This window comes from Populus trichocarpa, chromosome 4, assembly GCF_000002775.5.
Source record: "Populus trichocarpa isolate Nisqually-1 chromosome 4, P.trichocarpa_v4.1, whole genome shotgun sequence".
NCBI lineage: Eukaryota > Viridiplantae > Streptophyta > Magnoliopsida > Malpighiales > Salicaceae > Populus > Populus trichocarpa.
In genome coordinates, this window is record NC_037288.2 from 6,907,619 (window position 1) to 6,934,316 (window position 26,698).

Sequence of the window (26,698 nt, forward strand, 5' to 3'; positions counted from 1 at the left end):
GGGAGAGAATGGTGGAATGCGACATTTGTGAGGCGTGGCAACACACATGCTGCAATGGCATTGATGATACCGATACAGTACCGCAATTGTTTGTCTGTTCTGGAAGCTGTGATTCTCTACTGCCAGGAAAAGCTAAAACTCAGCAGCAATTTGAGAGTTCTGCTGTTTTGTTAATGATTCCTGAAGCAAATGGATATGCGGTAGTTTGGTGGAATACTACACAGATTATAATGGGATCATAAGATTAGTTTTGGATTATGTTTTCTTCCCAATGTACAAATCTGGTGCGTTAAAAACTGGGAAGACTCCAAACTGTCAAATTTGATGGTTTTAATACCAAAGTACTGGCCTGGTGCTTTGATTGGGTGCTTAACTAGAGCCCCAAAGTTTATTCGAAAAAAAAAAAATTCGGTGCGAATTGAATATTCAAAAAATTAATGCAATTATTAACGACACAAGAAAAAAAAAACAAATATTAGTAATATAAAATTTTGTTGAATGGGATCTCAAAATTTTATTATTAATTTTTCTAAGTGGTCGGTCTCTCTAAGAATATTACAACTGTTACGTAAATATAAAACATACCTAAATAAACTTAAAAAAAGAAGAATAGCATTAAATTTATAACTGGCCAATCTTCCTACATAACTAGGTCTTTAAAAACTCTCGGCAAAAGTTGACCCCAATATAATATTCAGATTAAAAATTACAGGCCTTTGTGTCAGAGGTTGATCTCCTTGCACGATCTAGACCTCTTTTCAGACCTCGCAGTTTCCTATCCGTTCATAAACATCCTTGATGCTATCCATGTAGTTCAGTTGTGGCAACTGATAGAAACACCTCCATCAATTCTCAATACTATTTGTATTCCAGAGGAATCGCATTGGGGCATTGTGAATAGTATTTGTCCCCCTGGCAGCGAAAACTATATTACAAAGTGGAAAGTAAATACTTGTACAAGATAGAAGAATGAACTCGAGGAATTTAGACAAGTTTTTTCTATAAGATACAGAAAATTTAACTGCTTTGAGAAATGAACATGGAAATAATTCTTTCTACAGAAGGATAAAGGCATACAGCAACACCACTTTAAAGAAATTGAGTTCACAAGCTCTACATTTCAATGGAAAATAGAACCAAGAAGTGAAGAACAAAGTGTTGCTAAGACAGTTCAGGTTGTTTTCAATTCTGAATTCTCTCCCTTCTATTTGATAAAACTTAGTATTTAAGCTTGGAACAGCCCTACAAGCATAGGAAAATAATAAAGCATGAAATTCTACACGCACACACATTGTCTGTACATCTAGATAAAGTTGTAGGATGGGCTGAAAAACTCCATGCAGCAGATTTTATACAAAACCTGACATAGTGTAATTTCCTACGAAAATCACCCAGCATTTGAGTCTAAAGTGAGGATTTTGTTGAAGAAACTTGGCCATTTATTTACTAAGCAAGCATTCCTCGCATGCAATCATGCAAGTTGTTGGCTGCCATCAGGTCAGTTTAAGACCTGCTGAATTTGAATGTCTCTTGCAGATTCTCTACTGGAAAAATGACTTGAGTTTTTCGAGTTCTCATTTGGTTTAGTTGCATCTTTTGTCTTATTTTCAGCGCCTCCGTCAAATACACCATTTATCATCTTTGCTGAAGTTGTAACATTTTCTAGGAAAGCTTTGAGATTGTTGTGTGAAGAACCTCCGTCCTTCACAGCATCCAAAGCCAATCCACTCCACTTCTTAGCATTGCTCCTTATTTCCTGTCCTTTCTCCCCACTTCCAATTACCACCTCTAGACATCTCCTAATCTCTTCTGCTTCCACAATACCAACTTCATTCACTCTTGCTCTAACCCCATTCCCCCACACCTCTTCTATCATTTTTGCATTTATTGTCTGATCAGCAAACTGTGGTAATCCCACAACAGGAATGCCAGCCACCAGGCTCTCCATTGTTGAGTTCCATCCGCAGTGCATCATATAACACCCTATTGATTCATGAGCAAGGACCTCCATCTGTGAACACCATGGAACTATCAACCCCTTTTCTTTGTTCACTTTTTCCCTTACCATCTCTTCAAATTCTGTGTCTTTATTATCTGAAGATCGGATTATCCACAAAAATGGCCTGCAAGTACCAATTAGACCAAGCAACATCTCTTCCATTTGATTTTTTTGCAACACAACAACACTTCCAAATGAAATGTAAATAACTGACGTTTTTGGCTTTGAATTCAACCATTGAATGTATTCTGTAGATTTTTGAAATAAGTCACACCCACAGGATGTGTCTGATTGGTGGTTTTTGTCTAAAAGTGCAAATGGAATCAATGGTCCTATTGGGATTAGACTTCTATTACCAATAGCTGCGATTACTTCTTCTTCTAGGCAATCAAAACTGTTAAGGAGCACCCATGGGCTTGGTTCTTGTTCTAGGACTTGGATATGATGTTGAAAAACAGGATTTAGTGATGAGTGCGGACCATTTGGTAAGAGAAAAGAAGGGATGTCTTCCGTTTCAAATGGAGGCAACCCAGGTACTTGTATTGAACTTGGAGGTTTATTTTCACTGCTGTTGTAAAGATCATATACACCACCATGTCGATTAAAGAAATGGTGACAGAGAGCTAGTGAAGTAGCAGACTGAATATAGAGGAAAGCAGAGGGAATTGACATGTACCGTGCAACATCAGCAGCCCAAGGGAGGATGAGAGTGTAGATTAGGAAGCTGACAGGATGACAATTCTTGGAGAAGGTCATGATGAGTTCAGTTAAAGTTTGGGAGCCAGCACGCTTGAGTTCTGAAAGCATGTCTTGTGAATTGGTGGTATGTTTGATTCCATCATCAAATCCATCAGAGAAGGAGGCAAAGTATAAGCCATCAAGAGATGGGAATGTTTTTATCTGAGTAAGGCCATGTACTGTGGTGGCAAAAGTCACCCTTGCTGCACCAGCTTGTCTTAGGTTCTTGGCAAGTTGGAGCATAGGATTTAAGTGGCCTTGGAAAGGACAGGTTATCAGAAGGAAGTGCTTGTTCTCCATGACTGTGGTGGTTTTGCTTCTGAGAGGCTAGTTTGATTTCTTTTATCAATGATGATTATGTGCTTGTTTTTTATTGTAAGTTTGTACCCAAATTCAATAATTAATTTAGTGTTAATGATTTGCACATATATGCCTTGTTGACTGTTAGTTCCAATGCAACTTGGCTATCAATTGAATCCAGGTTATTTATTGCCGTCTTTGCAACTTGGATGCGCTTTGACAATGATGTGTTGCTTGGTATGAGCTGAAATATCAGTGAACAATGTGATTGTTGGAAGGTATAGTCCAGCCAGCCTCTAGTGCCCGGTGCTGATATCTTTGCTGATGTGGTTTTTTATATATGACGTTGAACTGTTCAAAGTCACAATTTGGTTGAATCAGCAACCCATGTGATTCAAGACAGCAAGGATGCCCCTGTTCATTGAATGTTTGGTAAGGACTAACATGTTTTTCTATGTTTTGATACCTGAACCTGACAACCACACAACATGATTCTTGTACACAAACAACATGAAATAGGTTTTGTACATTTTGTAAGTGGATGATACTACATGAAATGCAGAACGCAGTTCTTTTTAATGGAGGATACAGCATGGGAATGACTATGAGTTTCTTTTGTGGATGACATGTCTATGCCTTCTTTTCAAATTTCCGACTCAAACAGCTGTCATAGGCGGTATACAGATTATGGTAAACCATAAGAACGGTTGTGACTTTTAGATATTCAGGGAGCAAACAAATTGTTTGGTATAATTCGCATTTCTATTCAGATTCGTATTCAGCTGCAGAATCCTGATTCAGTTGACTAACCCTATCCAACTTGAGCTTGGTTTAAGCACCTTGAACTTCATATGCCCATATGCTTCTTTTTTCGATCATAGAGTTTCTTTTGTTGTGGTTTGCCCCATTTTAGTATTGCAACTCTTGGATTGTCTTTTTCCCAGGACAAAACTTTGTGGTGCTGATCACTGAACTACTTGTTTTCAGAAAAATGATTCTGAAAAACTTGATTTCCTGTTGTTTGTTCTGGCTACATATTTTAATTCTTTTTTCCAGTCTTCGCAGTTATAAGCTTCTGTGAAATAGATCCAGTGCGTAACATTTATACAAGTAAATATAGCCCATATCTCCCATTATTTTTGTTTCCTACATATTTTCTGTCAATTGTACCAGTTTATTCCTTAGTTAGAATGCTATTAATCAATAGGCATAATTCATTCTTGAAGCCCTAACAGCTTTTTTCTTGTATACATGTATGATCACTGCAGTTGTAATTTATAATGATATATGTACTGCGCACACCAGGAATATGTGCAGGCAGCAAAGAACATTATCTTTGGGAACGCGGTTGAAACCACTCCCATAAATTTCAAAAAAAATTTATTTTTGCTAATTTTTTTTTGTGTTTTTAGATTGTTTTGATGTGCTGATTTTAAAAATAATTTTTAAAAAATAAAAAAAATATTATTTTGATGCATTTCTAAGCGAAAAACACTTTAAACTGCAACCGCTACTACAACCCCAAACAGGCCCTCATGTAATGCATTTACTGTTTCAAAATGGAGAACAGTTATACTGTCTCATGCTGCTACTTTTATATGGTTAGATTTGAAGAGCCTGTAAAATACCTTGTGATGGATCTATGTGTTTTATATACGTTATTTTTGCTTGAATCCATATTTAAAAAGGGTGAAAGGCAAGGTAATAACCTAATATTTTTGAACTCAGCTATGCGACGAACCCAATTATATGTGCTTGCCAGACCCAACATTCTTGTGCTCGGCATCACGCCAAGCCTCAAAGGATGTAGAACTAACGATCTTTCTAGACCCTCATATTGGGCCACAAGACTTTGTTTATTCTTTTAATTTTTAACATAAAATTTTAAGGTCAAAGATACCCATCTCTTAACACCCCTAGATATATGAAAGTCTTTTAAGAACTTACCGTTATTCCATCAATATTATTAATGATATATAAGAGATATTTATTCCTCATTAATGATGTGTAAGAAATATTTATCTCTTATTAATAATGTGTAAGAGATATTTATCCCTCATTAATACTATCATATAAGGAATATCTATCCCTCGTTAATTATGTGTAAAGATATTTATCTCTTATTAATACTATTAGAAGGAAATTACTTTCCAGCTCCTTCTCTCCGTAAAAAGACATGACTTATAGGCTATAAATACCCCATAAATTCTTCGATATGCGGGTTCATATTTGATACATTCTAGACATTATATACATTTCATTCATTCTCAATATTTTTTTAGTACACATCTTTTTAGAGACTATCTCTCTAAAATATCATTGTACTATTTTTTTTCCTAAAAAAGATAATTACTTAAACATCTGAGAGTCCCCGAATCTAAAATAAAAGACCTTTTACAGGTACTAACTACCGGCCGCCAGATACAAGCTACCAGCCACCTTGGTTAGGGAGAATGGATCAAATTGTAGAACCCCAAGATTAATCGATTATCCAACACATAAGCTTTGCTCCTGAGCATATTGGATTTTGAAATATCATCAATTGGCGTCGTTTGTGGGAAAAGATAAAAAAAAGCCATCAAATGTTCTTCTAGAATAGGTTTTTGACATCCCTCATAAACTATCAATGATAGACGATCATGATACACCTGAGATAAAATGTATCACAAACCTCTCTACAACTGTTAGCATAACAATGATATCAGAGCATCATCGACTTTTCAATTAGGTTTGACTCCTCATTGAGCACCAATTTATCAGCCAAGAGAAGCTTTGTAGGGCTATGACATCAGTCAACTATGAGAATGGTATTCATTCTTATGATCTCGTTGATGGTACCAATAAAATTGCTTTAGCAGGAAAGACTATTTTAATGATTAAGAATGTTCCAAAATAAAATTGGAATGCCTGATATACTTTGAATACCAGATGCGTACTATTTGTAAAAGAATCAGAAGGCTAAACAATATTTTTGTTGCTCTAAAGTCAGAACATGATTTCCTCTCTTTACCTAGGGATTTGGTGAGGCAAACAAATCTAGGTTACACTTTTTTTCAACATTCACGAATGTCATCAAAACCTTGAAAGATTAAAAGCTTTTAGCAAGTATAAATAGAGTGTTGGTTGAAACCGTAAAACATGTGAAGTCTATTTGGCAACTATTTAAGAAAAAATGAGTCAACTACCCTAAAGACATCTACTAGAAAAACTCTATTATCTCATCACCAAAAGAACTAAGACCATGATCTTAGCATAAATCGGAAACCCAGGTCATTAAGTAGGTTATACCTCAGAGGGCAATAAAAATGTATAATAGTCAATGACTAAGAATGTAAGTTTTTTTATGTGGATAATTTATTCAGAATGACAATGTTCTTCATTTCCTCTAGGTTATGCCTAAGAGTGTCTTATCAACTCTCTACGGATAAGATTAACTCGGTTTCTCTAGTGTCATTGCACAACTTACCTTGGAAAGGATCAACACAGTCTCTCCAATGCAATTATGCAACTCATCAAAGATGAGATTGACTTGGTCTCTCTAATGTTATTGCACAAAGTACCTTGGTAGAGATCAACACGGTTTTCCTAGTGTTATTGCACAACTCACAAAGGATGAGATTGAGTTGATCTCCTTAGTGCTATTGTATAACTTACCTTAGAAGGGAACAACACAGTCTCTCTAGTGCGATTGCACAACTCACTAAACATGAGATTGACTCGGTCTCCCTAATATGATTGTACAACTTACCTTGGCAAGGATTAACACGATTTCCCCATATCCCTAGGGCAATAGCCCTAACTTATCAAGGATAAGATTGATCTAGTCTTTTTAGTGCGATTACACAATTCACTTTGCTAATGATTGATATGATATACTTAAGGCAATAGCCCCAAATTTTCCAAAGAATTTGACTTTGTTTCCTTAGTACAACATCATCAATCTTCATATAATGCCCAGGGCCATTTTGCTAACTCACTAGGGATTCATTCAACCAAATAAGGATATACTTGTAACCTAGATTTTCCTCTTGGTTCCAGATAGGGAGCGAATCCTCTAAATCCTATTAAGGTTAGGAAAAGTTCAAAGTTTAATTCAAGTTCAAAGAATAATTCTTGCTAAAATTTAAAATATTTTACTAAGTATAGGTGTTGGATCTTTACAAACATTTGAAAATTTTTCTAAGTAGAGGGATTGAATCATCCTTAGGGGTCTGATACAACCTTTTTCTCCCTTAAGGTTCCCTAGTAGTGGTGAGAGAAGAACTTCTCTAACGGGGAGAATTATTTCCCCCCCTGCCAGAGGTATACACTGAGATTCACCCTTAATTCTAAGGCCTAGTCTGATGGATCTTTGTCCCTTGTTACTTCCTCCAAATTCAGGTTAGAACCTGAACTCCTTACTAAAGGTGATAACAATATCCCTATTCCTAGGGTCAAATTTGACTCTTTTTTTTGTCCATTTTGTTGTTCAAAGAGAAGAAGAAATAAGATTTTTGTGGGAAATACCTAGAAAAATATTTTCTTCTCAGATTAGGGCAAGATTGGCTCGAGGATTTTTCAACAAAACTATTTTTTCTGAAGTTATAGAGAGTAAAAGTAAAAGAAAAGATGGAAGCAAGAATGACTACAGAAAACAATGTTTCACCTCAACGTTGGATGGATTACTTTTCATGCCATCTCGGATCTTCAGAAATCTACCCAAATATTATTTTGAATGCACATCATTGTTTTGTCTTTCAAAGGATACCTCTTTTTAAATAAGGACAAGCCAACTGACTATAATGAATCCCAACAGTTCTATAAGGGATAAATAAACCGCATAGGAAAGGTAAAAAGTCTCTCTTTAATGGGACAATCAACTCTTAGGTAAAAAGACTTATTAAAGTTGATAACCTTTTCAATCTTTTGGTATTTAATACACAAAGATTTGGGGGGGCTACTGATGGATTAACTTGTTTTATATATGTTATTTTTATCTAAATCTATGTTTAAAAAGGATCAAAGGCAAGGTGATAACCTAATATCCTTGGGCTTAGCGCACATGTGGGTCTCGCAAGCTGTCATACCTAACATCCTTGGGTTTAGTTATGTGCTAAACCCAATAACATGTGGGTTTAGGGAGTTGTGAGACCCAACATCCCTGGACTTGGTATCATGCCAAGCCTGAAAGGATGCAGAACTAACGATCTTTCTAGCCATATTTGGCCACAAGACTTCGTTTGTTTTTTCTTGTAACCCTTAACATAAAATGTTAAGGTCAATGATACTCATCTCTCAACATCCTTAGGTATATAAAAGTCTTCTAAAGACATATTATTATTCCATCGATATTAATGATATGTAAGGGATAATTATCCCTTATTAATAATGTGTAAGGGATATTTATTTTCATTAATAATGTGTAAATGATATTTATCCATCATTAATACTATCAGATGTAAATTACTTTCTAGATCTTTCTCTCCATAAAAAAACAGAACTCATAGATTATAAATACCCATAAATCCTTCGAGCTAGAGGTTCAGATTCGATACATTCTAGACATTATATACATTCCATTCATTCTTAACATTTTTTAGTACATATCTTTTCAAAGACCATCTCTCTAAAATATCATTGCACATTTTCCCCTCTAAAATAATACTTACTTAAGCATCTAAGAGTCTTTAAATCTATAAAAAGTTATCTTTTGTAGGTAACCGTTACCTTGGTCTAACAATGCTAAGTACAAGCTGTCAGCCACCTTGGTTGAGATGAATAGGTCAGATTGCTATAAGCCAAAGATTAAACAAGTATCCAACACATAAGTCTTACTCCTAAACATATTGGATTTTGAAACATCATTACCACCACCACTGCCACTAAATGACCTAATTCTATTAATTATGAGATGTTAGCAGTTTTTTTTTAAATCCTTTCCCTGTAAATATTGCATACTACTTCTAAAATGGTAATTTAGTTAAGTGTTAATGACTTGTATAATGCAACCTATGGACTACCTCAGGAAGCAGAGGTATATATATGATAGTTTCATGTTGCTACTGCATCATTAATGTGTTATTATATGTCTCGTTGTCATTGTTGTTATGCTAAGTTTCTGCATACCATATTGCAAGGATGTCATGAGGCAATTCTGCATAATGTTTTGGATTTCAACATTTGATGGCATTAAACTATCTTTACTGATAAGATAACAACCTGACAAATGTCAGCATTAACTGAAAGATTTAGAATCCATATCTTCCATAAGCTGAAGTTGATCAAGCACTGCACTGCACTGCATAGACAAGCTACAAGTTTAATAACCAAATTTACATATATTATTGGTTATAAACTAGGTGTCGCATCTCGGTGGACATCGTGGCGAGGGCAAAAAATGTATATCATGGAAGATTGGAGTTGTCACCTAGTAATTAGAGAAAATTAGGAATTCTAAAAATTAGAATTGATTCCAGATATTCAAATGAGGGGTTAGTTATGCCTATATAAAGAACGACATCACTCTTACCACATCCTTTCTTATGAAAGTTTATCTTTACCATGTGTTTTTCTTCTAAATTAGTTTTGTGATTACTATTAATAAAGGTTACCTTTATTCAAAGAAGATGGGGATTGCCCCTAGCATTTGTCTGATTTGTTTTAGAGTCCGACCAAATTTTAGTAATTTTGTCATTTTACTTATTCAATGTTTTATTTTTGTATTTTACCTAATTTTACCTTTATTTTTGTATTTTTTAATTTTTTTAATTTTTCAAGATGTTTTGACACACAATAATTGAATAATAATAAAAAAATTAAAATAGCTAAAATGATTGAAAAGACATTTTTTTTTTCCTTTTGTTTTCAAAATATATACAGGTAAAAATTTGGGTTTCAACACTAGCATGAGATAATTGCAAGATTTATTTAGTAATCTTGACCTTTTCTGATATTTATAACCTAATTAAACTGACAGAGTTAGATCATTGAATTTTACAGTAATTTAAAAATAGAACTAATAATTATAGGAGACTGACAAACCCATGTTAGGCTCTTAAAAAAAGGGAGCCCCGCAAGGTTTTCCTTTCCTCTTTTGCTTTGGTTTCTCAGGTTTTGATTCTTTCTTCATTTTTTTCAAGGTTTGAGCCTGGAGGGAAAGAAAGGGAGGAACCAAATCACTTGACTTCCTTGCAAATGCTGTAACCTGTAGGAGTCAAATATAGTGTTAAAGAAATCACTAGAAGTTAGGTTAAAAAAAAAGAGAAGGAAAAGTTAACATGCTCCATATCATAGTAGTATTAGTACCTTGCAAGAAATAGAGCAGTAATTATAAAGTTCTGGCTCAGCCAACCTTCTCTTGCATATTTCACAAACTCCACTGTTCGATAGTAGACCACAGTGAGGGCCGGAGTGGATTCAGTGACAAAACCAATCTCTTGTTGCACTTATATGGCTGAAAGTCAGGAATAATATGTTACTTCTAATAACAAAATACACAAGTACTCGTCTCTGAGTGTATTCTAAGTATTGTTTGGTTAATACAAGAGACAAGAAAACATTTTCATCTCGTACTTTATATTTTGTAAGGACATGAATTTATTATAAAATTATTTCAAAAATAAATTTATTTTATATTCGCAAAGTTCAATTTATTTTATATTTTCAATTCCGTCTTTAATCAAACACAATTCTAGATAACATGGCATCAATAAGACTTATTAGAGGTCTCAAACTTGAGCTACCTTATTGTATAACTCGAGATATATATATATACATACACACACAAAAGATTAAGGTTTTGGAAATTAAGAAGATAGAGATGTAAGTAGCTGAATTTGAGTACAATCAATATACTTCTCCATTGCACCAAGGGATACAACGTTCTTGTAGACATTAAATATTAGTTTAGATATTGATCCCATCAATCATGGACATTATTAGAAAAACTCTTTTGAGAAAAATAATAATTTTTTTAATAAAAAAATCCATCTTAAAATCCAAACTTTTGACTATATAAAAAAGACGAATCTACATTTTATTAGCTATATTTTGCAATTAAAGATGGTTTCAGAAAGAGTTGACTCCCCTTCTTTTAGAATATCTAATTCAATTGCATTCAAATCTCAAGAGATGGAGTACTTTAATAAATTTGAGGGTCAAAGTGTAAACCGAATCTAAGATCTAGCCCCTTTTATTTTTTTTCTGTCTCCTCTTTTCTTATTCAAATTTTAGTTTCTTCAGCACAGGTTTTCACCCCACTCTAGTATGCTCCTGTACTTCGTGGTTGACCATCATGGCCATCACCTAAATTGATAGATAGCCCAATTAACCATATATAGGCCACCTTGATATCATAAGTTTTAAATTAATTAATTAATTAATTCCTTTTAGCTTCTTTCCTTTTCTTCTCTCTCCTTTTTATTAAAGAATTTTGCGTTGCTTTCACTTCAATTTCTCCTTGCATTTTAATATTTTCTTTTAGTGGTGATATCCAAACATCATGCATGATACTCAAAAAAATATATTGTGAAAGACAAGCTTTTAGCATAATATTACAAAAACTAAAAATTAAACACAAGAGCATCTAACCTACAAATACATTATTAATTGTATTTTAATGAAAGATTGATTATATATGCATACCTAAATTTGTTTTTAGAATACTTTTTTAATTTTGAATGAATTTTTATATTTTCAAAATATAAAGCAAATAAAAACAAATGTTCTCTATCCTCATTGTCTATCTTTTCTATTCCAAAATACTAACTAAAAACTATTTTAAATTAGATTTAATTATATTGATTTTTTTTGTTATTTAATTCAGTCATAAACCAAATTCGTTTCAGCATGCAAATAGTAAATAAAGAAGAAAATGTAAGCAGCAAAACTAAGTGGAAGTGATGTAACCTTTGTTTCTTGATAAATCAAGATCAGTAAAGAGCATAAATTAATTATCAAATTTTTGTTGATAAAAAAATACAATAACCCCAAAAGTTTAACCATATTGAGACAAATTAAAGAAAGCGACAAATATAAAAAGACAAATTAAGGAAAATTAAAAAAAAAAGAAAAAGAAAAATCTCTCATTCTCATTATTCATGATTTGACAATATCTTTTTCCAAAAGAAAATAATTAAAAAGAGAGAGAGAAGAAAACTTCCTATAGTAAAGCCTAATAAAGAAATTAAATTACAAGCAAATTAAAATCACCAAGAATTCTTCAATGGCTTCTCCAGCAAAGCTGTGAGGTACATTTCTCTAAGCTCTGCCCCACGATCATGCTTTTTGCCTACCACCCACTTTAACTTAATGAATCCAATGGTCTCAATTAGTGGCTTGTAAACATCCAAAAATTGATCTTCCACACAGAAGAAATGATCGAGCCAAAACAGCCCACCAGGCCTAAGAACTCTATAGATATCAAACATCAAGAAATGAAGCAAAGTTGTAGGAATCCAGTTACTCAATACATGCATTGAGTGTACAATATCCAAAGTGTTGTCAAAGAATGGTAGCCTCTGTGATATGCTTATATACAAAGGCACAACACCTCTTGAAGCAATGAAATTATTGAATGGACCATTCAAGTTCATTGAAGTTGTTATGATTGTTATGTTCCTTTCCTTCATTCGTATAGCAAATGTAGCCACACCACCACCAATGTCAAGCCCAATTCGGATTGTTCCAGGCTTCTTTGTTGCAAGAACTTCATCAATTGTGAAGTCAAGTGATCCTTCAATGACTTCTCTTGAAGCCCAACGATTCTTTTCTCTACCTTGTAAATCAAAGCAATCCTTACAATCATCGAAACCCTTTTGAGTTTTCATTCTGTTGATGAGACATGTGTAGTCCTTGCAGGTGTAAGCTGTCCAAACGACCGAAGAATTGGGTGGTGTAGTCCAAAGACTAGTAGGAAGAGGGTAGGGGTCAACATAGTCAGGCTGTGTCGCGGGGCGGCAACGGCGGCGAGGGAGAGGCTCACAGCCTTTGAGGAGGAGTTTCTGTGCGAGCAGTTCATCGTCAGGACAGGATCCATTAACTTTGTAGGACATAAAACGACTAAGTTCATCAGGAAACCTAGTGCAGGCTTGGCCTACAGGAGGATAAAAGGTGTCAGAATCAAAATTTGTGTTGAAACCATATGGGAGTGCTTGGCCTGAAGTGAAGGCAAGAAATTCTGATGGAAGGTCTAATTGCGTGTCAGGATTTTCTGTGGCATCTGAGTCAGCAACACTGCTACTACTAATTTGAGTTAATGTGGAGATGGAGGAGATGGGGTGAAGATAACAAAAGGAGGAAGAGTAGAAGGTGGAAGATAGGAATAAAGTGAGGAGATTTGTGGACAAGAGTAGGACGAGGAAGAAGAGATTAGTGGAGAGAGGTTTGGGTTTACGAGGGGAATCCATTTTGGTTTGCTTCTGCTGAAGATCACTTTGTCTTGAAGCTAATAGAATAGCGGCTTGATGAGGTTTAGAGTAGGGAGTGGGCATGGTGTTTCTATCTATCTATATGTGCCTACATCATGAAAAAAAATTTGACTAGACCTCCCTAACTAGTACACAAGTACCTGAACAAATAATCAAATAACATGGATCTAGGGTAAGCTCATTCATGTAACCCATCTGAATGTTTCCCTGAAGTAACAAGTTAACAACACATAATAATAATAAACTAGTGGAGCAGGTGCTGGACAGCATGCGATGCTGTATGAAGTCAAATATCATAAAATAGTTTGTTATCTAGTTCTTGGAAAACTAAGATATGTGGAGTCCTAATGAAGTCATTCTACTTGTGAGTCCCAAGAAATAGCACCATTAATGAGTTCTGTCCTCTTTCTTAGATGGAAATCTGGTGTTCTAATTATGTTTTGCATCTTACTTTTGTTGTTATAAGTTTAACATGTGTGAATCTCACATGATTGATTCTAAGTGAAATTCCTCATGTAAAATAATTGTGAATCTTTTTTTTTTTTACAAAATATTACACTCTTCACATTCAACTTTACCGCATCTATTTCAGAGTTAAAATTTAGAATACTTCTTCGAATGGGACTAATCGGACATGTATATGTAAAATATAAGCAGGCAAATTTGAGACCAGGGCATGGGAAATAAAAAAAAAAACAAAAAAAAAACTAGAAAGGTGCCACTGAATTCAACAATCAGCGCTAGCTAGCCTAATATTGAAATCCTTTTACTCGGAATCAGCTGATTTCTTAGAGGGAATGCACAAACACATCGGCAACATTCACATGCATACCCGGAACTTGTGCATCTGACCTAGAAAGCCATAGATCTTTCAAGTTTCTTTGCTTAATATTCATTCATTTACTGTAATCAATGCCCGTGTTTCCGGAGCGCACACCAAATATTTTAGCACGAGTTGCAACGTTGACGGCATCATGGATTAGCAACTTGACAACATATTTTTTACCACTTGGTCTTTCAACTCTTTCATGAATTTAATGTTTAGATGAAGACGTTTGAATAACCCAAGATTTCCACAAACACATTATTGTCTTCTTAAAAAAAATATTATTTAACCAGGATGATATTTTAAAATCTAATATGTTAGGAATAAAATTTTTCAAGTGTTTGAATAGTGAATGATTAATTAAATATTCACATCAATATTTTTTTTCTAGAGTTCACGAAATGGATAGTTGGTAATAGAAAACTAAACATATGCAAAACAATTCTCTTTTGTGAGATTTAGGGATCCTTTGATAATAAAGTTAATAAATTTTATTAAAAAATCACAATAAATTCTAAGAACAAGAGTGTTTGTTATTATTTATGTATGATAAATGCTTTAAGAATAAAAATATGAATACTTAGAGAATAGAAAAATATGAACATTTTACATTGATGGTTCAGGGGGTATATATAACCCTTGAACCTTGTCATGTCGCTTGAATGGAGGGGTTGAAGTGTCATTTTCTCCTGATAGCATTAATAAGAGATACATATCTCTTATACAACATTAATGAGGGATAGATACTTCTTACACAATATTTAAGTTGATGGAAATATAGTAGGCTCATAGGAGACTTTTATACATCTAGGGGTGTAAAAAGATAATTATTATTGACTTTTAACATTTTATTGTTTAAGAGTCATAAGAATAAACAAACAAAATCTCAAAACCCAATATGAGGCTTATTATGATTGTCAGTTCCATAAGCATTTGAACTTAGAATGACCCCATCCCCAAAGGTGATAGATTTAACAACTTGTCATATCCATATATACTTAGGCTCAGCATACAAATGAACCCAAGATTATTGGGTCTGACATCTCGCCACACCCACATGTATTAGGGCTCAGCACACAACTAAAACCAAGAATGTTTGGTTTGGCAGCTCACCAGACCCATATGTACTTGAGTTCAGCGTGCAACTAAACCCAAGGATGTTGGGTTTGGCATCTCACCAAACTCTCATGTACTTGGGCTCAGCAAGTAGATAAACTTAAGGATGTTGAGTCTAGCAACTCATCAGACCCACGTGTATTTGAGCTTAACGCGTAGGTGAATTCAAGGATGTTTGGCCTAGAAGTAAGCCAAACTCATGTCATTTGGGCCTGACAACCTAAGTATGTTGGATTATTAACATGCTTTTGGGCTTTTTAAATGCGGGCTAAAGCAAAAATAACATATATAAAATATATTAATCTACCATAACCCCTTAAGTCTTTGTGTATTAAATATGCAAAGATTTAAAAGGTTATCAAATTTAATGAAAGATTTTTTATCTTCTTTGTGAGATTTGATTGTCCTAAGTAGAACTATTGAGATTCTTGTGGCTAGATGGCTCGTCTTTATTAAAAGAGATGGTCAGATAGCTTATCTTCGTTAAAAATGGAGTTGAAGTGGATTTTCGATATAAAATGTTATTAATGATGTAATACCTCATTACTCACCTAGTCAAATGGATGACTTCATTTCTATTGAGGGTAATTTCTTTATAAACAGGTAATGCATGATTAAAGTTCTTCAATTTTCCTTATTGTTTATGTGATCAACCACAAGCTTTTCGTCACCCGTATTTTGTTTTTCCAAACTTCAACCCAGACATCCACATAAAGATCTACATGATTGGAGCTTGCTAACTTAGATAGGAGATTCATCAAAGTTTATAAGGTTAGTTTATAATACTAATAGACTACATATAATATTTTATTGTTGAATTTCAACTATCATGACTCTCAAATTTTAATGTGGATAATTTATTTTTTATTCCATTAGAATAATGGATTTAGTTTTAATATATAGAAATTAATGTGAGGATACTTTTGATAATAAAACATAAAAAAAAAATGGTTATAAAACTCGGCCCTAACCCGGCAGGTAGACCCTGGACTCGGCTACCGGTTCGAGCAGATTTTTTTTAAGAAATTCAACATGGTCGATCTGTTCAAAATCAAATTTGACTTTAAAAAAATTTAAAACAATATCAATTTATTTTCTTAAAAAAAATAATCAACTTGGTTTACCTGTTTAACCCATAACATTATTATTTTCTAATCAATAACGGTACTAATTACTCATTAATCACTTCCTGGACACTATTATTTTCTAGTAAAAAACTTTCTGTGGCTTTGCTATTCTTTGGCTATTGATCAACCTTTTTCACCACTGATGACTCATGTAACTCTTATTGTGTTCTGTTATTCTTTTAGGATACTTTTGCATTTATTTAGACATCTTTAGGATCTCAAAAGTCTTTTTGTTAAAATATTTTATGCTTTGGTGCATTTTGATAAAAAAAAATTAAAAAAAAATTGAAGGCATTGAATGCATCGTCATCGTATACATCTTGCTTGGAATTACAAGAGCAGATATTTTCTATATATAGCTTTGCACTCATGTACATCCTGCTGGTCATCTCACGCGTTAAGATAATCATAGTCTTACTGATTGAGAATTGTTCATTGTGATGTCCAACTTTTATGAAAAATAAACATCCCAAGTAGGTTTTAAATTTGCAGTATTCTCCCACCAATAGGCTAAAAATACTCGGTATTCTGTATTATTTTGACATTTTCTATTGTATTTTTCTGATATTAATTACTTTTGAAATAAGATTTCATCATGTTTGAATGTGTGCGCTTTAATTTAGTATTTCCAGGCATATGCTTGTGCTGTGCACCAAGACACTTGTTGCATTCAGTGATCTGAACAGCAGTGTATTATTACCAGTGGCTCATACATATATATATATAGGAACAACAAACAATAGATTGATGTTAATAAAGTGGAAAGTTTATAAGATTTCCAAGGAGATGGAGACATCCCACTTATTTTGCTGAGCCTTGCTTCATCTATGTCTATGGTTTTGTGCGTGCATCCTTTGCCATTTGTGGTTTCTGCAATTTTGGTTCCGACAAAAGGACTTATCCTTAAAAAAAGAGAATATTTTCATTTAAATATTTTCTCTTCTTTTTTGTAAATAAACCAAGAAAATAACTATTAGGATATTAGTAGTTATGAATTAAGTAAAGGAGAGGGAAACCCATCTCTTTCTTAATTTCTCTTATAATATTTGAGTTTATTGTTTCGAAAATGCTTTTTTTCTAATCAAAACTTCGCATTTCATCTATTTCTTCCTTTTTCTATTTTTCAACTAATAAAATGAATTGAAATAGAACATAGAACTCACGAAAAAAAAAAAATCAGTTACAAATGGATTTTAAAAAATACAAGGATGCAATATAAAGTTTTTGAAACTAAGACTAATTAATTAGATTATTAAACTACAGGGACTAAGTTACAATTCACTCTATAACTATGCCATCGCCTTTGTCAGCACTACTGTAAGTAAAAAAAAAACCCTTAGCAATGGCCACCGGCCTACCTGCTATTCGACAAGGGCATTTACATATTACAACAACGATCTCTACTCCACAAAAAATACAACGAGGAATAAGATTGGTACCTCAAGCCCTAACCTACTCCAGCCAGCCTGCCAAATATGACCAACATGCTAGACAGCTAGAGATCTTAATCTAAGTTCAGAGGAAAATATTAGTTTGACTAATATATAAACTACTACACATATTTCGTCATGATTTAGATTAAAGAAAGAAAGAAAGAAAGAAAATACCTACTAGGGTTTGATTTTCATAAATCTGAGGTTTGCTTATTTGAATATTTTGATTATCCTATGATAGATAATAGCAGAATTATTTTTTTATGATTTTATTTGGTAATGCTTGGTTTTTATGTCGAAATAAAAGAAAAGGAACTCTTTTGAAATAACAAAAATTCATTTGCCTTTAATTTATAATTTATGTATATATCTTCATTTCTTTATTTTTTATTTAGATGTTCTGTAATATATAATAATAGCCTAAAATACGATTGAGAAATGTGTCTTCGATACGTTGTTAAGATTGGAAGATGGAGAAAATTAGCATGACTCCTGGACATGAGAAGTTTACGTTCATACGGTAAGAACGTACAAATTAACACAAGAATAGAGCATATATAGCATAAGTTGTATCAATAAATCTCAATGTTATAATTATTGAATTGAGTATGTTCAATTGAATTTGTTGGTAATCTTCTATGAATCTGTTTAAAGTTCTTTCCTAAACTAATTGAGAAACACTGAATCAGTATGACCTTTTGACATACTTGAAATCTGCTGAAGAATCAAAACAATCTAACTTAACTCTACAAAGATTCAACAATTTTAGCAACTCTTTAAGCTTCTTCTTTGTGCTATAACCACAGCCCACTTGCAATAAGACCAACAACTTCTGGAAAGCACCCACTTGAAGTGCTTCAACTACAACACCTCCTTCTGCATCATCATCGCCATCCTCTGATCTCTCTCCGTAATTCTTGAAAAGCTTCCAGAGAATGGAAACTGACAATTCTGATGCCAAATCTGATACATTCAAGATTTTCTTGATCAAAACAGCTACAATGAGAGCATTCTCATAGGCCTTTTCTCTCCCTTCTTTGCAATCACAAATATGGTCCAAAACACCTAGTGCCTTCTCGCATATGCTTTTATCTCCATCAACTAGAATCTCTATGATCAATGAAACCAAACCCATTTCCACAAATGTTGGTATCATCTTCTCATTGAGACTTGATGGTGAAGTCATGTAGAAAATTGCCATCAATGAAGCTTTGGTGGCTGTTGGGCAAATAGGCTCCTTGATTAACTTAACCAAAGCTTCAACCACTCCTTCAATCTTCACCAGGGCATTTACATGCCTTTGATCTAGAGCAAGAAGATTTTTAAGCACCAAAGCTGCATTTTGCCTGGCTGAAAGATCTCCCCTCTTCAAGAACCATACCAAACAATTCAAAGACACGATGGATCCAAGCCTACTTTGGCCGCCTTCACCAAGTGGAAACATCCATACCAAAGCTGATAAAATCTCTCCCAACAAATCCTCATCTTTCTCCATTGCAACACTTGCAAAGGACTCGAAGCAAGCCGATAAAACACAACCAGCCCCATTCTCCACAACGCATCTCTTGTTGCGCTCACTCTCTTTACCCCAATTCTTGATCTTCCTAACCAGCTCTTGACACTTCTTTTGCTCGCCTCGTTGAGTTGCAAAATTAACCCTCCTACAAATCTCCGAAACCTCGTACGATGTCACAGGGACACGAGGCGTAGGAATCCTTTCAAACCCATAAGAACGATTCTCAACACCCCAATCTTGAATCATCTTGCGCAGGGAATGATTCGGAATCTGATCAAAGCTGGCTAACACCTGGTTTGTAACCGGACATGTTAGGTTGCCATCTTCGATCCATTTTTCGATACTTTCTCTATCGTATGTGATTCCTGTCGATAATGTGACCGGATCTTTCATCAAGTCAAGAGAAATCGGGCAACAGAAGTGTCTAGGAATCATGATTTCCATGTCCGAATTGATTTCTTGGCTTGGATTCTTGTTTTTCTTGGACTTTCTCCTTAATCTCCAAGAAACAATCATTGTCTATTCTCTCTTATGATGTGCTGCCAAGTACGATGGTGCTGAGTGTAGGTTATGTATGTTTTGAACTTAGGTTCTTGGGCTAGATAATATATGAAACTCTTAGTGATGGGGTGATGTATTTATATGTTGGTATGGCTTTCCGGTGGTCAAAGTCAAGCCAAGGAAGAGATGGACAGGGAAGAAGACTGACTTCAAAAAGCAATCACGAAAGTGTGGAAGGTTTGGTTTGATGAATTGGAACTTGGAATGTTGACTGTTGAACAATTGAAAACAGTGTGTAAAAGCGTTAAAATTGTTGTTCGGAGCAAGGTTAGACGGCCAACCAAGGGTCGATTGCTGGCATTGGCTGACTGGGTCCGAGTCAAAGTAGTAGTAGCAGGTGGACCGACTTGGTTTTTTTCTTTTTATATATGAAAATAGGGCTTCTACAGATGGAGTAGTCCTTACTGGTGACAACGGAGACTGCCTGCGTCACAAATGTTATATTTGTTAAATCTAGCTTGGTGCTGAAAAACTTAGGATTTAAAGTTTAATTTGAGATGAATTTTTAATTGAATTGGATAAGATATTTACTAGATTAAACTTGATTAATTTAAAAAGCTTGGTTTTGGTTTTAGTGATAGAGTAAACTCTATCAATTAATATGAAGATTTTTTTAAAAAAATAATATGATATTATTTCAATAAAATAATTGACCCGAATTAATCTAATAACCCGCAAATTAATCATCAAATATTTTTTGGGTTAGCATTCAATGTAGATAACAAATGTGACAAATACTAAAAACAAAGGAATAGTTAGGCCCCGTTTGTTTGCTGGAAAGTAGTTTTCTTTTGAAAATGAACTCCGGGAAAGTGAATTCCGGGAAAGTGAATTATTTTTCGATGTTTGGTAGTGTAATAGAAAATAAGTTGGAAAACACTTTCCAGTGTTTGGTTATGTCATGGAAAATGAGCTGAAAAATAACTTATTAATGTTTTATTTTTCTCAAATTTATTAAAATAATGAGGAACAAATCTTACAAATTAAAAAGTTGAATGAGAATGAAATTGAAAAAAAATATAATTTCATAAATTATATCAAATAAAATAAATAATCAAAATAATAGAGATCAAATCTAAAAAATAAAAAAATAAAAGATGAAGAAATTAAAATAATAATAATTAACATTTCATAAATTATTTCAAAACAAATAAGTAACAATCAAAAGAATGAGGACCAAATTTGATAGATAAAAAATTTTAATAAAAAAAATGATAAGGGAAAAGCAAATAACAATTATAAAAACGAGGACCAAAGTTAATATAAAAATTAAATTTTAAGAGATGAAATTGAAAAATAAATATTCAAAACAAAATATATATAGCAATCAAAAGTTTGAGGACCAAATTTGATATAATCAGCAAATAATATGATATTTTTAAATTTTTCACAACTTCCAGAAAATGTTTTCCGCCTAAATTTTCCAGGAAAACACTTTTCTGGAAACCAAGCTAAATTTTTCTTTAACTGGAAAGTGTTTTCCGTTGACCAACTTTCCTAATGTCAAACAAATACAAGAAAGTTTGGAAAGTGATTTCCCGGAAAATGAATTCCGGGAAACAAACATAGCCTTAAGTTTAATTGCTCCTTGTAGTTTATAGTCCTCATGTTTTAAAAACTATATATTTGATCCCTATTTATTAAACTCATTTATAACTTATTTCCTTCGTATATTTCACTCTTTTTTTTTCTAATATATAATTTTTTTTTTTGTTTGAGGAATAAAAAAATGAAAAGAGAACAAGATAAGAAGGTAGGATTTGATGAGTTAGGCGAACTTTTTTTTTTTGGAAAGAGATACTACCAAGTTGAAGATGATTAATGCTAGTCAAATAAGGACTATTGAATTATTTTTTAATACTATGTGATAGAGATTAATTGATTGATTTAATAAATTATAGGGATTAAGTTATAATTAACTCATAAAGGAATGGTTTATGGGTGTGCCCAATTGAAGTTTAGAAAATCTTGCCAGTTACCAGTTTGTGAGCCCAAAAATGAGAGTGTAGCTGGGCCTCATGTTCCAAAGCATTTTAGACTTAGCATGGTTCAATGGGTCTGGAAAAAATAAGTAATAGACAACTCCAGCAAAAAAAGAGAGAGAAGAGTTTGGATCACTAGGGTCCAAGGACCTTAACCACGTAGCTCCATTCGGGTTTTGGACTTGATCCATTGGTGCGGGATGGGGTTAGTTATCCAGGTGACTTCAGTTCGAATCCTTTCCTTATAATTGAGGAGGGGGGGGGGGGGGGGGGGGGGGGGGGGGGGGGGGGAAGGCACCATAAAATAGATAGCATTATATATAATACAAACTAGCTATATGACCAGCATTCTCCCGTTGGTTGGATAAAAAAGATCATTGAGAAAAAAAAAGTGATGTTTAAGCTAATGCAAGCACGTTTTAAAGAAAAAAAAAAAAAGCATTGTCGAAAGATAAAAAAAAAAAAAAAAAATCTCAATTCATATTAACCCATTAAATCCATGACCTGAATCATTTGACTAAAAGCAATAAATTTGAAAAATAACTCAATTCTCATAAAACCAAATGTTAAATAATATAATTAAAAAAAAATTAATAAACAAAAGATTAAAAACAATTGCAATTATAAGCCAAAAAAAGATCTAAGCCTACTTGGGTCAACCTACCGAACTTACTGATCAAATTATAAAATCGGAATAATCTGACATAAAAAAATAGAGAAAATCACAAAACCTATTTTTTTAAAAAAAAAAAAAAACCAATGTCGAATTATGAGGTGGGGAAAAAATAAGTCCAAAAACATTTGATACCAACCCTTGTTAGCTTATAAAACTCATGCCTTGGGCTATTTAATTAGAAACATCAAATATGAAAAAAATCACGAAAGTCAATTCTTAACAAATAAAATATTGAACGATGAAATTAAAAAAAGAAGAAACAATAACACAAAAGGATCCTGAAGAAAAAAAAGTACAAAAAAAAAAAGCACAAGCCTACCTGGGTTAACTCACCAAACCCACGGGTCATGTCGTGAGATCGAGATAACCCTATAAAAAAACAAAGAAAAACATAAAGCCTATTTAAAAAAAATCAACGTCAAGTGATGAAATTGAAAGGGGAAATAAGTCCATAAAAAAAGATAGAAACTCATGTTAGGTCATAAAACTTGTGACTTCGGTCATTTGATTAGAAGTATCAAACCTAAAAAAACCACGAAGCTCAAACCTTAAAAAATCAAATGTCAAATAATGAAATTGAAAAGAAAAAAAATATTTAATCACAAAAAAGAATTAAAAACACAAAATAGTAATATTAAAAATAAGAATCAAATTTGAAAAAAAAAACCAAACATGTGTCATTGGTAGAGGAAGACGGCTCCGCAAAATCTAATGACATGGCAGAAAATAAATTTTCACCACAGGAGGACACCGTATGTGCCGTCAAAACTTGACGGAACTTTTCCACGCACCCCTGTGTGCATGGAACATGTCTGACAGATTTTAACTTTAATAATTTTTAATTAATGCAAAACACCAATTTACCCCTCTACTAATCTGTTTATAATGTAAAAACCAACATTAAATCCCAAAAAAAGCAAGCCTAAATTAGTTTTTTTATTCCAAAGGTAAGTTAGTAATTTAGCTATGCTAAAAAAATAAAATCTCAAAAAGCCCCTAGTAACTAATTATATATTTTTTTTAAGACAGTGAAGGTATTTCACTATTCTAAAAAATATAAAAAGAACTTTGTACCTCTACTGAAAACAAAAGTGACAAATGGATCACATAGAAAAGATCATTTTACCTCTGAGTTTAGTTTTCTAAGCTGATTTGGTAAAGGGCAATATCGTTAATTCACTATTACAATATATAATAATAGATGTTTAGTGCTATAATATTTTTCACATGCCCTATATATCTTGTTAATAATTAGAACTGTTGATTTGTTGAATAGACACGTAGATACTGCAAAAGCAAAGGTTCCAATCATAGTTATTAAATTCGAATTGATCCAGCGAGTTGATTTAATAACCCATTAACTTGGAGTCCAAGTTTTTTTAAAATTATTTTAAATGTTTATCTAGTTAAACTTATATGACTTGACAGATCAACCCACAACTTAATTAATCAACCAAAATCATATATCAAACCCTTTGCTAGTTCAGACTTTAGTCCAAATCTAAGAACTTTGTTTAGATTCAAGCCATGAACTATATTGTTTGCGGGGATTATTTTTGTTCAACTAAATCTCTCATGTATGATAATCCAAAAAAAAAAATCTCAATAGCACAAAGGATCAATAACATGTTGCATATGATATGTGTCTGATGAGCTTCAAAACTATTGAAGTAATATTGATAAGTTAATTTTATTAAGTTTTTATTTATATTTTGTAAACATATACCAAACTCAATACACTTGGACATGGCAGTACGTCAAGTCCAAGGTGGTGTCGGTCTGGCACGCATGCCAGACCCAATACACTTGGACTTGGCAGTTAGTCAAGTCCACAAGTTCAAGGCGCTTGGACTTGACAGTTAGTCAAGTCCAAGGTAGAGTGGATCTAACATGCCAATACGGTTGGACTTGACAGTATGCCAAGTCCAAGGTAGCGTGAGTCTAGCAACGCTTAGACTTGATAGTGCGCCAAATCCAAGGTAGTGTGGTTCTGGAACACATGCCAGACCTAATGCGCTTGGACTTGGCAATTAGCCAAGTCCAAAGCACTCAGGCTTAGCAGTGCGCAAAGTCCAAGGTAGCGTGGATCTGGCACGCATGCCAGACCCAATGCGCTTGGACTTGGTAGTGTGTCAAGCCCAAAATAACATAGGTTTAGCACGGATGCCAGACCCAAGACGTTTGGACTTGTCGGTCAGCCAAGTTCAAGATAATTATCAATCCTCCCTTAGCATGTCTAGTGGAGTGACCAACCTCCCTTGGGTCTAACATCGGGGAAAAACTTAACTTTTATAGGCTTAGCTACATTTGATATCCTAAACTCTATATCTCCCTACATCTTTTTTGTTGTATAAAAGTCCTTCATGGACCTACCATATTCTTATCATGTAAGGGATATTTATCCCTCATTCAATGCTATCAGGGTAATTACCCTGGAAACCTTCCTTTTTTGGACTATAAATACACCATGAGAGCTTCATGACAAAAGGTTGGGATATTTATCCCTCATTCAATGCTATCAGGGTAATTACCCTGGAAACCTTTTTTTTTTGGACTATAAATACACCATGAGAGCTTCATGACAAAAGGTTTACAATCCTCAATTCTCTACTGCATTTATATTTTCAAAGCATCTCTCTTTAAAATATTCTTGTATTTTCTCTCTCTAAAAAGATACTTATTTAAGTATCGGAGAGTCCCCACCTCCACCAAAAAGGATCTTTTGCAGGTTCTAGCCACAAATAGCTTCGACTTATCAAAGAACCAAATATGAGCTATCAATTACCTTGGCTAAGGAGAATGAAGAAGATTATCAGGATCAATTGATCAACTAATTGTCCAACTTGGAAGCTCTATTCCCTTGCTAGTTGAATTTTTAAGATATCATCAAATATATATTTGAACGTTTCAGTAACTCCCTACAAAAATAAATGATTGTTCCTTATACTCTGTTGGTTGCTCTTTCCTCACCATAAAATTTTTAATGCCTTTGTTTTTCTTAATGTAAAATACTTATGTTATATAACATAAAACAAACTTCCCCTACCTTGTAGGATTATAATAACTTCTCACTTTTTTATTTTTGCTTATGTAAATTCTTTAATATTTTCTTTCCTTACCCATAAATGAAACCACCTATGATTTCATGATATGTTTGGTAGAATGTAGAAATTCTTTAATACTCTTTATTTTATGACCAAAATCGTGATATGTTTGGTAGAATCTTGTAAATAAAATATTATGGTGAAAAGAATTTAAAAAGAAAAAAGAAAAAGTTGTATTACTTATGAAACCAAAATGACAAGATAGGATAACCTAAAATTTGGCATGGACTGGGTTTCATAAAAAAAAAATATTCAGTATAACTTGATAAAAAATCTAATTGATCTATGATATATTTAATTCATTGTGACACGGTTAAAATCTATTAATTTAAAAAAAATTAAAATGATATATATCATTTTGATCTTTTAATTTTTTTTTATTCAACTCGTAACTCAAGTCTTACTCGAGTAACCTATTATTCAAATTTAATAACTACAATATTACTATCACATACAAATTATATTTTCAATGCAAATCTTGCTAAAAGGTTTCAATTTTTTTGTATTTGTTGTACTGAATGAAGATAGAAATCCCATTAATTGATTCAATAATGATGCACGTCTAGATGTTGATAAGAGGAACCTGGCCTTTCATCAAGTACCCAGCTAAAATAGTTAATTTTTTTTTTTGCTTTGACAAAAAAGAAATTAGCATATCTTGATAGGTAAATGCACACTTGGAGATTTGATGCATAAAGAATGAAAACAACCCAATAGACAAGTGACATATACCTTGGGAAATTGAGAGATGGAACGCGAACCCCATGCCGGGGCAGACAACTACAGCACAACTCTTGCATATGCTTCCCCTTTAATCAAAGACACAAGTCTCCACCCATTACCATGCTTCCATGTTCTCATGCTCGGGAGACCTTTTGATTGTGTTTCGATAGGTTTTAAGCGTGTGTTTGGTA

The 26,698-nt window shown here is 33.5% G+C and overlaps 3 protein-coding genes across 3 annotated transcripts; all 3 read right to left on the minus strand.

Annotated features, from left to right (window-relative positions):
- Window positions 1–1,498: 1,498 nt before the first annotated feature.
- Window positions 1,499–3,037, minus strand: LOC7487405 (UDP-glycosyltransferase 75C1). The gene has a single exon (XM_024599630.2). It carries the CDS (start codon window positions 3,035–3,037, stop codon window positions 1,499–1,501), a length of 1,539 nt encoding a protein of 512 aa, XP_024455398.2.
- Window positions 3,038–12,084: 9,047 nt separating this feature from the next.
- On the minus strand, window positions 12,085–13,570 carry LOC7487404 (probable methyltransferase At1g29790). Its single transcript, XM_002305189.3, has one exon. It carries the CDS (start codon window positions 13,504–13,506, stop codon window positions 12,223–12,225), a length of 1,284 nt encoding a protein of 427 aa, XP_002305225.3. The 5' UTR covers window positions 13,507–13,570; the 3' UTR covers window positions 12,085–12,222.
- A 4,942-nt stretch (window positions 13,571–18,512) lies between these two features.
- Window positions 18,513–20,076, minus strand: LOC7487403 (U-box domain-containing protein 21). Its single transcript, XM_002305188.4, has one exon. It carries the CDS (start codon window positions 19,975–19,977, stop codon window positions 18,631–18,633), a length of 1,347 nt encoding a protein of 448 aa, XP_002305224.1. The 5' UTR covers window positions 19,978–20,076; the 3' UTR covers window positions 18,513–18,630.
- Between the last annotated feature and the right edge of the window lie 6,622 nt (window positions 20,077–26,698).